The 13325-nt window shown below is 57.3% G+C and overlaps 1 protein-coding gene across 1 annotated transcript in view; it reads right to left on the bottom strand.

The window, feature by feature from the left end:
- The window catches only part of ANK2 (ankyrin 2), a 180106-nt gene that overhangs the window by 117632 nt on the left and 49149 nt on the right, over window positions 1-13325 (bottom strand). The window contains exons 3-4 of the mRNA XM_081090714.1: window positions 11056-11154; window positions 9301-9399 (exon numbers count right to left, since the gene is read on the bottom strand). Coding sequence (XP_080946840.1) covers window positions 9301-9399; window positions 11056-11154 — 198 coding nt within the window. The remainder of the gene's footprint in view (window positions 1-9300; window positions 9400-11055; window positions 11155-13325) is intronic.

Below are 13325 nucleotides of genomic sequence, written 5' to 3'. Positions count from 1 at the left end.
CTGGGGGGGACTGCGGGCTGGGGGGACACTGCGGGCTGGGGGGACTGCGGGCTGGGGGGGACTGCGGGCTGGTGGGACTGCGGGCTGGGGGACACTGCGGGCTGGGGGGGACTGCGGGCTGGGGGGGACTGCGGGCTGGGGGGACTGCGGGCTGGGGGCACTGTGGGCTGGGGGCACTGCAGGCTGGGGGGACTGCGGGCTGGGGGGGACTGCGGGTTGGGGGCACTGCGGGCTGGGGGGACTGCGGGCTGGGGACACTGCGAGCTGGTGGGCTGCGGGCTGGGGGAACTGCGGGCTGGGGACACTGCGAGCTGGTGGGCTGCGGGCTGGGGGGACTGCGGGCTGGGGACACTGCGAGCTGGGGGGCTGTGGGCTGGGGGGGACTGCGGGCTGGGGACACTGCGAGCTGGGGGGCTGTGGGCTGGGGGGACTGCGGGCTGGGGACACTGCGAGCTGGGGGGCTGCGGGCTGGGGGGGACTGCAGGCTGGGGGACACTGCGGGCTGGGGGGACTGCCGTCTGGTGGGCTGCAAGCTGGGGGGACTGCTGTCGGGTGGGCTCAGCAGTGGGCACTGCTGAAAAGGCCGCTCTGCTCACCATCCCAGGGACCCGACCCTCCTCTGCACTCGCCTCTGAGAGACAAGCTCCGAGCTCCCACAATGACCTCCCGCCTACGGTCAGGATGATCCAGTTACCTCCCTAAATAGCTCCCAAGTGCACAGCTGCAAAGGAAGCGCAGGCCCAGCAGCACCGATTACAGTCACAGAGACAAAGCCGTGGGCGTGGGGTGCCCGGTGCACAGACGCAGTGACACTCGCTGGCGGTGCAGGCCCTTCTCTAAGGACAGTGCCGCCCCGGCTTCCCGAGGGCGGGACCTGGACGATTCTTCACCAGGTGATGACGCTGACTGATTAACCACCCTGCTCCCCCCAAAGGCTCCCTTTCCAGGATCATAGCTGCACCAGGAAATGACATTGAGGTGGCTGCCCACGGATTAGGTGGTGGCATTCCCCGTCACCAGTGGACTGGGCTTCCTGTGATATCTTCAGAAAAGGAATTTTCTAAGACGCGCACGGGAGAACGAAAGCTGCTTGTTTGCGTGGAATGATGTGTTTCCACAGCCCCACATCCTGGGGGACGTGCACGGGGCTCTGGCTGAGCTGAGAGCAGGGCCATTCCCTGGTGTGGCGTCCACGTGGCCAGGAGCCACGTTGGCGGGTGCAGGGGAGCACGCCCCCCAACAGGGGTCTCAAGAGGGCAAGAGGTCAAGAGCACAAGAGGGGGGGGGGCGCGTGGAGGCCCCTTTGTTCAGGCGTGAAGCATCTCAGGGTTCCAGGCCTCTTCTGGCCACTGGCTCGCTTCCGGGTGTGACTGACAGGTGAGCATCTTCCCACGTCACCTGCCGTCACGGGGCTGTGTGTGTGGTCCAGGCCCCTCCCCCAGGATCGGCGGGGACTGACGTGGAGAGGCTGAGCTGCGGTTCCTGGCAAAGCCGTGTCGGTGGCCCATATTCTAGGCTCCCCTTCGCTCCCTTCCGGCTCAACAGGAACCAGGGTGTGACGGTACCAAAATGATGCATGTCCTAAGCCCCCAGGAGGTGAGACTTCATGAGTGCTTGCAGGTCGCCGTTTCATTCACACTCCGCCCCCCGGCCGCCGAGCAGACCTGCGCTCCTCAGACGCCGGCTCTGACCCGGGCGCCGACCCTGAGCCTCTCCACCCTCTGAAGCCGCCCGGGATGGGCGACAGCGTCTGGCGCGGCAGCTGGAGGGCAAGGTCCCGCATTTTCTTGGACACAGAATCCTTCCAGCTTCTGCTGACGTGGGCGGGGGCTGAGGGTGCGGCCACAGGAGAGAGGGACCCCACTCTGTTGCTGTTGGGCCTCAGCCCGTGGAATAGAGGTGGGTCTCTAGACGCCTCGAGGATGAGGCGGCCACGTCAGTCTCACACCACGGAGCGTGGCGCTGTGGCTGGACCCGCGTGGAACGGATTCTGAGCCTTGGGCCCTGCCCGCCACGCGAGTCTGCCCTGCGCTGCAGCAGCGAGCTGGACGGTACTGTCACGGCTGGTGTGGTGCCATCGGCAACACCAGGGACTCTGTTCCCCCTGCGTCTGCCATCACCCCCGCCGGCAGTCCTGGGGACCGATTTTCCATGTTTCACGTTACCCGGCGACCCCGTCCCTCAGCCTGAACCCGTCTTCCTAAGACACCGGTGCTGCCAGCCGTGTGAACGCCACGTCCGCCGGGACCGTGGACGGCGTGGTGGTGGCCGCGGAGGCGGGCTCCTGTGCTGACAAAGGACGAGGTCTGAGCAGGCCTCACGGCAAGGGCATCGCGCCTCGTCTGTGCTGGAGGCGCTGTCCCCGCGCCTGGCAGAACCTGCGTCTGGCTTGGCAGGTCAGTGCTCACTGAGTCACCAGGACAGAGCCAGGCTGTTCAGCCGCCAGCACCCTGACGTGTGAAACGAGATCGCGCGTGGCCATCAGACGCTGCACCGCGCGAGGAGGCTTGTCTGCCGAGGTTGCGGGCCCGGCTCCCAGTGTGGTCTCCTTCCGTCCCCACAGCCACCCTACAGTCGACGGGCCATGGCGACTCCTGTTGTCCTGACAGGACATCCGGGCGCAGATGTGCGGAGAGAACAGGGAGGACAGCCAGACGAGGAGGCCAGCGCTGCATGGCACCGGGCGTCTGAGGGTCTGACAAACAGACAATCTGACTCTTGGGCACGGAGAGCAGCCTGGAGGCTCCGGTGGGAGTGAGGGGGGGGGGGGGGCGGGGAGGCTGTGAACAGGCGGGACTCCCAGCGGGGAGATGGGGGAGGCCTGGGTCTGCGGTCCAGCAGCCACTGCCGCTGCCCACGCTGTGCTGGGTGTGGGGACGGCCGTGTTCTCACCAGAAGGAAAGGACGCAAGTGACCGGGAGGGGGGGCGGGGGCGGGTAGCTAACCTGATGGGGGATCCGTGCAGGATGCAACCTGCGCCAGAGCGTTTGCTATGTGAAACATCAGACACTTCCTCTCTCAGGGTGGACTTGGGGTCCTGTGCCCACATTCTGTTTGTTGGTGACCTTTGCCTGGAGGAGCCCCATGGAGGTCTTCCCGGGGGGTCCCCTGCCGCGGGGCGTGAGGTCGGAGGCAGCTCCAGGGCTGCTGCCCCTGCCCCCTGCCCAGTGGCCCTGGCCTCCGGTGGGGCTCAGACAGAGGAAAGCGAGGGCCTCCACAGAGGTCGGGAGCGTCTACACTCCTCCCCACAGGCCGCCTCACGCAGACTCGGCGCCTCCACCTCAGTCAGGCTAGACGTGAACGGCGTGTGAAGGGAGTAAAGGGTGTGGGGGGACACAGCCAGCCTGGCTCAGTGACTGGGCACCGACCTATGAACCAGGTCACGGTTCGACCCCCCGTGTGGGGCGTGCAGGAGGCAGCTGATCAATGATACTCTCTCATCATTGATGTCTCTATCCCCCTCTCCTTTCCTCTCCGAAATAAATTAAAAATATTATTTTAACAAAGGGACAAACCAAGATCCAGCTTTGAGGATGTTCAGCCTTAATTCCTTCCAGTTTCAGGACAAAAGGACAAGCAGTGCCCAGCCTGTCCCACCACCTGCCCCAGATGCGCCCCCAGACCACATGTGGGCGCGGTCACCACTCAGGATGGGAAGCCGGCTGTTACTGCAAATGAAGAGAGTGGCCCGCGTTCCAGACACGTCTGTGTGTGTACGGACCAGCGACCGTACTACTGGAATTCCGGGACAGAGAAAGAATCCCCCTCTGCCAGACTTTAAATGCACGGATCCTCCTCCTTCCTCCAAGCCGATGGGAGACGCAGACCTGGAGAAAGCTCCCGTTTCCTGCACTCACCCGCAGGCTGACCTCCCGTCTGAGGACAGCGGGAGTGCCAACCCGCGCTCGTCCCTGGTCAAAGGCAGGCGCGTGCCTCCATGGACGCTTCAGAGACTCCAATTTTCCCAACTGAACAAGCCCAACCCTGACTGAGGGAAATTCCACATGTACCCACTCAGAGGGGGGAAGCCTGAAGCAAAACCTTTCTGAGGAATCTGACCCTGAGTCCCATTTTACACTCTGTGTGCGCGTGTAACGTCCATCTACGATATCGCCTTGTTTGACATGTGTGCTTATATGTGTGTGCGTGTGTGCCTGCGTGCATGTCTGTGTGCCTGTATGTGTGCGCGTGTGTGCCTGTGTGCATGCCTGTATGTGTGTGCGTGTGTGTGTGTATGTGTGCATGTGTGTGCGCGTGTGTCAGGACGAAACGTTCCCTTGTGAGTTTTGTGTCGAGAGCCAAGGCTGGCGCTGTGGTCAGATGGGAGCGATCGTGGGGCAGGCCCAGGGCCAGCTGTGCACACTCCCTGCTTCATGGCCCCGCTCACACTCTGCGTGGCTGGGAGAGGCCAGCAAAGTGCAGACCCAGGAAGCCCTGCTGCCCAGGTGCTGACCCCTGCACACGGAGTCCCTTCCCCGGACACCTGGGAGTGAAATCAATGTTGTGTAACCTTGCAATGGGCTGAATGGCCATGGTCTGAAAGTTAATAAAATCAGCCTCCTCATGTTTGTTTTAGAAACTAGAGGCCCGGTGCACGGGTGGGGTCCCTTGGCCTGGCTGGCGATCGGGCTGAGAGGGCTGGTCGGCCGGGGGAAGGGACAGCGCAAGGTTGGCTGTGGGAGCGCACTGACGACCAGGGGGCAGCTCCTGCGTTGAGTGTCTGCCCCCTGGTGGTCAGTGAGCATCTTAGCGACTGGTCAGCTGGTTGTTCGATCTCTTAGGCTTTTATTCTATAGGTAGGAAAGGATTTTGGAAAAGAATGTCTAAGACTGAAATATCAAAGCGGGTGAGCATTAGAAAGGGGCGAGGATTCCAGAAAAACAAGTGGGTTTTCGATGCAGCAACTACCGCCAGGCTGCGCCAGTGACTCGGGCATCCAGGAAAACGTCCCGCATTTTAATTATTTCTTTCTCTCACTGTACAGCTTTACCACCGTACAGACTCAGTCTGAAGCCATTTGTCGGGATTCCCTAGAGCAGTGATGGCGAACCTTTTGAGCTTGGCGTGTCAGCATTTTGAAAGACCCTAACTTAACTCTGGTGCTGGGTCACATATAGAAATTTTTTGAGAGAGAACCAAGATGGCGGCATAGGTTAACGCCGGAGTTTGCTGCTTTGAACAACTACTTCAAAAGTGAAACTAAAAGACAGAGGGACATCACCCAGAACCACTGGAACGCTGGCTGAGTGGAGGTCCTACAACTAGGAGGAAAGAGAAACGCATACGGACACGCAGAGGAGGCGCAGTGCTGAAGTCAAATTCTGAGGTGCGGAGTGCGCGCGCGGAGCGGGCTGGCGGCGGAGGGCGCGGTTGGCGTTTTCAATCGGGAGGGAGTCGCAGACTCTGAGCTCCAGATCCGGGCGAGTCTTTAGGGACCCAGACTCAAACGGGAGAAGCGGGTCTGCCTGGCTTCGGTCAGAGCGAGTGCAGCTTTCTCTCCGAGCTTTGCAGCCATTGCTGGGACTCAGAGAGGCAGAGCCCCTGGGGACAGGACTGAGAGCGGCCATAACTGCTCTCTCCAGCCCACCCTGTTGATCCTGTGCGACCCGCCCCGCCCAAGCCCTGCACAGAGGCATTTGCCGGATAGCCTCAGGCAAACGCCAGATTAGCACCTCCCTAGAGGACAGAAGTTCTCTCACTGCTGACACAGCTGATTCTCATAGCCACTTGGCCTGGAGGTCAAACCCTCCCTGGAATTAGCTACAACAATCAAAATTTAACTATAAGACCACGAACAAAGACCACTAGGGGGTGCATCAAGGAAGCATAACAAAATGCGGAGACAAAGAAACAGGACAAAATTGTCAATGGAAGATATAGAGTTCAGAACCACACTTTTAAGGTCTCTCAAGAACTGTTTAGAAGCCGCTGATAAACTTAATGAGACCTACAAGAAAACTAATGAGACCCTTGATGTTATATTGGGGAACCAACTAGAAATTAAGCATACACTGACTGAAATAAAGAATATTATACAGACTCCCGACAGCAGAACAGAGGAGCGCAAGAATCAAGTCAATGATTTGAAATGCGAGGAAGCAAAAAACACCCAACCGGAAAAGCAAAATGAAAAAAGAATCCAAAAATGCGAGGATAGTGTAAGGAGCCTCTGGGACAGCTTCAAGCGTACCAACATCAGAATTATAGGGGTGCCAGAAGATGAGAGAGAGCAAGATATTGAAAACCTATTTGAAGAAATAATGACAGAAAACTTCCCTCACCTGGTGAAAGAAATGGACTTACAGGTCCAAGAAGCGCGGAGAACCCCAAACAAAAGGAATCCAAAGAGGACCACACCAAGACACATCATAATTAAAATGCCAAGAGCAAAAGATAAAGAGAGAATCTTAAAAACAGCAAGAGAAAGAAACTCAGTTACCTACAAGGGAATACCCATACGACTGTCAGCTGATTTCTCAACAGAAACTTTGCAGGCCAGAAGGGAGTGGCAAGAAATATTCAAAGTGATGAACACCAAGAACCTACAACCAAGATTACTTTATCCAGCAAAGCTATCATTCAGAATTGAAGGTCAGATAAAGAGCTTCACAGATAAGGAAAAGCTAAAGGAGTTCATCACCACCAAACCAGGATTATATGAAATGCTGAAAGGTATCCTTTAAGAAGAGGAAGAGGAAGAAAAAGGTAAAGATACAAATTATGAACAACAAATATGCATCTATCAACAAGTGAATCTAAGAATCAAGTGAATAAATAATCCGATGAACAGAATGAACTGTTGATTATAATAGAATCAGGGACATAGAAAGGGAATGGACTGACTATTCTTGGGGGGGAAAGGGGTGTGGGAGATGCGGGAAGAGACTAGACAAAAATCGTGCACCTATGGATGAGGACAGTGGGTGGGGAGTGAGGGCGGAGGGTGGGGCGGGAACTGGGAGGAGGGGAGTTATGGGGGGGAAAAAAGAGGAACAAATGTAATAATCTGAACAATAAAGATTTAATTAAAAAAAAAAAATAAATAAATAAATAAATAAATAAAAAAAAAAAAAAAAAAAAAAAAAAGAAATTTTTTGATATTTGCAACCGTAGTAAAACAAAGACTTATATTTTTGATATTTATTTTATATATTTAAATGCCATTTAACAAAGAAAAATCAACCAAAAAAGTGAGTTCGCGTGTCACCTCTGACACGCGTGTCATAGGTTCGCCATCACTGCCCTACAGCATCGTCTTAAATTGAGCGCATTGGACACCGGAGAAGGAAAGGTCCTTCTCGTCTCCTAACGTCCATCTACGATATCGCCTTGTTCAACAGGCGTCTGGGGAGAAGTCAGCAGCCCTTCGTGTGGCTGTTACAGCACTAACGCCCGGGAGCGGCCGCCCGGAGCCCAGGGCCGCGGCACCGCCAGGCGTCCGTCCCCTGCGCGTGAGCACACACTGCCAGGCCTGCCGCCTCGAGTCCCTGTCGGGCGAGCCTTACGCCCAGGTCTCCCTCGCAGCCTCCTGGGCAGCCTCTCACGCTGCGGCCCCTGGGCCAGTGTCGGCACCGCCTGGCGCTGAGGAAGGAGCCCCCGGGCCCCCCCAGCGCGGGGCCAGGAAAAGGCAGGGCCCAGTGAGGAGGGCGCCACCCACAGGGGTCACGCTGGCTGCCTGGGCTGGAAACCTGGGCTCGGAGGCAAGAGGCTCGCGTTGCCAGAGGAACGCTGGGGCCCTTCCCGGAGCAGGTGTCCCAGTCCAGGCCTCCACGCCCCGGCGCCGCTGCCTGCAGAGTCCACGGCCCCTGGACACGGCGCCATTTCACTCGCTTTCCGTCGGATAAGGGTTTGCAGCGTGCCATGCTCTCCATAAACGTGAAAACACTGGCGTGTACTGAACTAAAGGACGGGCTGTGGGGGGAACGGGGTTATTTAAAATGGTTTGCTGTCACATAGGCAAGAACAGATACTGTCCGGTTGTCGTCATTTCAGCAGGTTCCTCCCTATAATCCACGCCGAAGGAAATGGGGCCGACCCCAACGTCTGCCCGTTGGTATTTACGGTCCAGAACTGTTGCCTGTAGCGGCCACAGCCACCCCCACACGGCCACACACCAACAGCACAGGCACCAGAGCGCCCTGTGCAGGGGCCTTCACAGCCCACGGGACGGATGGCGAGGGACCGGCTGGCTGTGCCAACAGCCCGCGGCGTGGCCGGTGACCGGGGGCTACACCCTTCAAGGACAGAGAGCGGGAGGGAGGCGGGGATCACGCTGTGTCCCTCGAGCTCCACATAAACACGTCGGAGTCTCCAGGAGGAGAGCGGTGGGCAAAGCAGCGTGCCCGCCCCTTCCCCCGGAACACGTACGCAGGAGCCCGGCTTATCGCGCGATAGGCCGTGATTATTCTTTCCAAATTGTCCGCACTTCCTCTTGAGAACACGCGCTTCCTGTCCAAGGCGAGGGTCCCTGCGGGAGTCACCAGGCTGGGCTCCCGCGTGCCCGTCTCCCTGGGGGTTTCCCGGGGCCACGCTGGGGGTGACGGCACCAAAGTGACGGTAGATGCAGCGCCTGGATGTTCATCTTCTGAGAGGTTTGTAATCGAAGGAGAGAAAACACTTTTCTAGAGCCACACAGACTTCGCGTGAAAAACCGTATGTCACAGACGCCACTGTCATTGGGGGAGGGCACGCTATCCTCTTTGTAATGCACGCAGAGGCAAGGAAGACGGGCTGTGCACTGGTCAGATTTATGTTAACAGGGGGCTCCTGCTACATCCCCCAAGGGGAGACAGAGAGATGTCACCGCTGGGTGAAGAAAGCATCTGGCCAAACAATGAGGTCCCACCTCACACCTGTCAGAACGGCTACCATCAACAAACACATCAGCAAACGACAAGTGCTGGGGAGGATGCGGAGAAAAGGGAGTCCTCATGCACTGCTGGGGGGAGTGCAGACTGGGGCAGCCACTGTGGAGAACAGGATGTAGTTTCCTCAAAAAGTTAAAAATGGAACTCCCATTTGACCCAGTGATCCCACTTCTAGGGAATGTATCCCAAGAAACCAGAAACACCAATCAGAAAGGACGTATGCACCTGTGTTCATAGCAGCACAATTCACCATAGCTAAGGTTTGGAAGTAGCCCAAATGTCTGTTAGTAGATAATTTAAATAATTTATTTGGCCAAAACAAATACCTGAAGTATTTATAGTAAGTTTTTCTGCCCAGCAGCTGGCTGAAGGCATTCAGCCAATCCCATGGGCTGTTCGAGCCCTTTGTGGCGGAGGGGAGGCGGGTCCATACCTGGGACTGGGCGTTGATGTTGGCGCCTTCCTTGACCAGCACCTTGACGACCTCCGCCTGTCCCGCCAGCGAGGCGATGTGAAGAGCCGTGTTCCCCTTCTGTTTCGAAGAAACAGACAGAAAACGTTACCGCGCCCGCCCGTGGTAGAAAGGGGAGTGGGACGGCCTGCTCCTTGCTGCCGCCGTCCCTGGTGGTCAGACCTGCACCCTCACCACGCGGCCGACCTCGGGGGGGGGGGGGGATGGGGGGTCGTCTCCCTTCTGTCCTCACCCCGGGGGGGGGGGCAAGGGGGAGGGAGCGGTGGGCAGATGGGTGCTGACTGGTCCGCACAGGGTTCCGTGAGGCTCGCACCTCCTCGCTGAGTGAGGACCTTCACGGGAGAGCTGGTCCTGGACCTAAAACGCTACGGCTGCATCGAGGGTCAAAGGGAGCCTTTATTTTAAAACGTCAATAAAGGACGCGAAGGAGGAAACTGATGATAAACATAAGCAGCCAAGGAGGGGTTGGTTTAAGGATACATCACATCGACATGGCAGCTCAGGAGAGGAGACCTTCAACATGACAGGCTCTAAATGTCGGTTTAACATGTGTTTGACGTGGTCAAGAGGAAGGTTAATAAAAACGCCAATTTTCTCTTTGTGTCCAAAGTAAGAAAGTGATGGCCTGAACTCTAGGCCCCTAAAGTGGAAGTACATCTTGACTCCTTTGGATTCGCCAGGGAGTCTTTTGTCTTTAAAATTCCCCTGGAATTCCATACACCAGGCTGTGAGCTGGGCCCCTCTGCATTTTGGCACAAACGCATGAGGCGCTGACAGTCCAAACCAACTCCCCAGATGGAGGCCTGAGTGCCTAGCCCTGACCTTGGCCCTCCCACGGCCCTATCCCCGCACCGCTCCCCGTCTCAGCCCCTAACTCTCCACGTCTCCTCCCCGTCCCCTCCCCTAACCCTTTCTCTCCCTGATTCCTACCCTGACCCTCCTCCTACCCCTACCCCTGCCCTCACCCGAGCCCCAGCCTCTCTCTGCATCTCCCACAACACCGTGCTCACACTCCAGGAGAGCAGCAGGCTTGAATCTCACTGGCTACTGTTTTCTGCCAAATTGAAATTCCACCTTCTAAGGACAAAGACGGGTCACCACTGGTGACATTTTAAAAATAACTGCTGTTTCTGAAATGCTCCCCCGTGGCCAGGCTCACATAGGTCCCCGCAGAGGCAGCGTCACAAGGAGGCACATCCCTCGTCCTAGCCTCTGCGCACGTCCGTCCTTACACGCGCATCCACTCTCCTTACACACCCGGGCAAGACCTCATGTTACCGTGACAACTCAGCCCAGGACCCCCAAGCGCCTTCCCATTGGCCATAACGGATTCTGCATCCTCTCTCACCAGTTAGAGGGACACATCAAGACACAACAATGTCATGAAAACTCTTCTTTCCACTGAGATGTGACCGCATCAATTTACACAGTAAATGAGTTAACCTCGGGGAAGCAGGTGCCCCTGTTTCTACAGACAATTATGTCATCTCGTCTCTGCGGCAAAGGAGAAAGCGGAGCTAGTGGGAACCGGGCCCGCAGGAAGGATTCAGCATCAGGCCTGCCACTTCCCCAAAGGCCGTCGCCCACACTCGGCCGCGCCCCCCGGGAAGGGGTTCGATGGCAGCGCGGCCTTTAAGAACCCGGGGGTCCCAGCGGCCCTGGGGTGTGCGCCAGGGGGAGGGCCGGTGTCCGCCGCTCCCCGCGCAGGGCGCCTACCTTGGTGGCGGAGTCCACGGCCGACCCTCTGCCCAGCAGCTCCTGCACCAGCCCCACGTGGCCCTCCTTGGCCGCCAGGTGGAGGGCGTTGAGTCCATTCTGCAAGAGAAGAGATGGCCTCAGGGAGGGGGGCAGGGGGAGGGGCGGCGTGACCCCCGGCCCTGGGTTGGGTGGCTCTCTCTGAGCATCAGCTCGAAGCCGCTAAGTTCAGAGACCGGGTTCTGGTGGTTGGATCCAGAGGCAGAGAGGTAAGCGCATAGTCGTTAGAAAGGGGGATTCGGCAACAGCACGAAAACAACCTTTTCTTTTTAAAAAAAAAAAAAAAAAAACTAAGACATCCAAATCCTTTCACACTGAGAGAGAGAGCGAGAGAGAGAGCAGCTCCGTGTCACTCAGGGCCAACCGGACACGAAGCATCAGCCCTGGGCAGCTTCACATAAACCTGGGGGAGAAATGTCCTTTTCATAAAACTCGACAAAGAAGCTAAAGGACCGTTTCGACGCTCACAGCCTTGCAGAGCCCATCCTGTACTTACAGGACCCTGAGCCTGTCCTCTGTCGCTGACTTGCCCGTCATTCCTTTTCAACTTAAATGCATGTTACAGTTTCTGACTGCACTGTAACGTCTGGCTCCCCTCTGCCCAGATTCCTAAAGACTCCGTGTCTCGCCACAGCACGGGGGACGCACGGACAACACCAACGAGTGAGAGGAGTCAGACGTCTGCCCGCTGTCTTCATGTGTGCCGAGAGCCAGGCACGGGGACAAGCTGCTTTGGGGCAATTCCCTGTTTGGCTCACACGGAATGGTTTTCTGCCGGAAGCCAATTCCAGCATGACAGCAGGGCTGCATTGGGAATGGCTGGTGGCATTTCCCCAAACCTGAATAGGATGCATTAAATTGATTGTTGGCTGCCAGACAGCTCAGGGCATCTTAATCTACATGTTATTGCCTCCTACTGGCCAAACCCCTGAACAGCCGTAGGCTAATTCCCCCATTCTGACAATGCGTCTGTATAGGAAACCCTGACCCTTTGAGGTGTATATCTCTGCTCGCCTCAGGACAAGTTGTGTTAATAAAAAGCATGGGGTCCTGACATGAGGAGATATTAGTTTCCTTTAAACTAGGCTCCTCTGACCCCCAAATACCTTTCAAAATTATATTTCGTCTCTGGACTCCTATTTAATCTACGCACAGCCTTTCTCCGGATTCCAGAACCCTTCTAAATGCCAGAACAAACACCCGGCAGTTTCCTCCTGGCTTTTATATTTGGCTCAAAAACAAAGTGATTTGTTTGTCTTCTTGGCCTAACACGGTGCTCTGACTCGGAGGAGGTGATAGGGTTGCACCAACGCTACGCGGGCCGTAAACGGGAGCCCAGCCCTGGCATTGGCCCCTGGAGGTTAACGTAACAGAACAGTACGAACCCGAGTCCTTTGAAACAACCGGCAAATACTCATTGAGCTCTTAGGTGAGCAAGGACCGCCTGGTCCTTAAACTCCCGGCAGGCCCCTGGCCCCTGCGGACACTTGTCTGCGGTTGCTTCAGGCCTCGGCTGCTCCGCTCCGTAAACCCGACGTGCCGAGCACAGGGTCCGCCAGTCTGTCTTGCGCATTTGAGAAAAGCACAGCTACCTCACAGAACTGCCTTCATTATGCTGATGTAACCATCGGGAGGAAGCGGGTGAAATACAGGCGTTTCTGGGAAATACCAGGAGATGCAGAGCAAATCCACACGAACGGTAACAGGAGAGTGAAGCTCAGCCCCTGACCCCACCCTCCCTCCCTCTGGGCCACCGACCGGCAGGCCGAGGTCTCTCGGGCCACGCCCACAGGTAGATGCAGGTCGTTCTGAAATGCTGTCAGCAGAGTCACTGCGCCATCAGCATCTGTGACATTGGTGGGGACTCAGCTACACGACGGAGGGAAAAAGCCAACGCAAACCACAAACGACCTGTGGGCACCGCCTGAGTCCAGGTCCCGCCCCGACACCAACCAGCCGCTCGCACCCGCACCCGCCCGCCTCCCCGTCGTGGCCGCTCAGAGCTCGGAGCTCGCGCTGCGACGGGAGCCAGGGTTTACTCCGCTTTCTGCGGACCAGGAACCACAAGGCACCACGTGTCACGGCCACCCGGCACCCCTGAACTGTGTCTCGGGGTCTCTGGCTGGTTCCCCTGGGCTTCCGATTTAACAAAGTGAACCAAGCCACGGTGGCCACGAGGACACGTGTCTTATCAGTGAGTCTCCTCACGTGGCCACGGCTTTCTTCATTCC

This window comes from Myotis nattereri (assembly GCF_964212035.1).
Source record: "Myotis nattereri genome assembly, chromosome: 5".
Lineage (NCBI taxonomy): Eukaryota > Metazoa > Chordata > Mammalia > Chiroptera > Vespertilionidae > Myotis > Myotis nattereri.
Note: the sequence above shows the minus strand (reverse complement) of the source record. Positions and strands in the feature narration are given on the sequence as shown.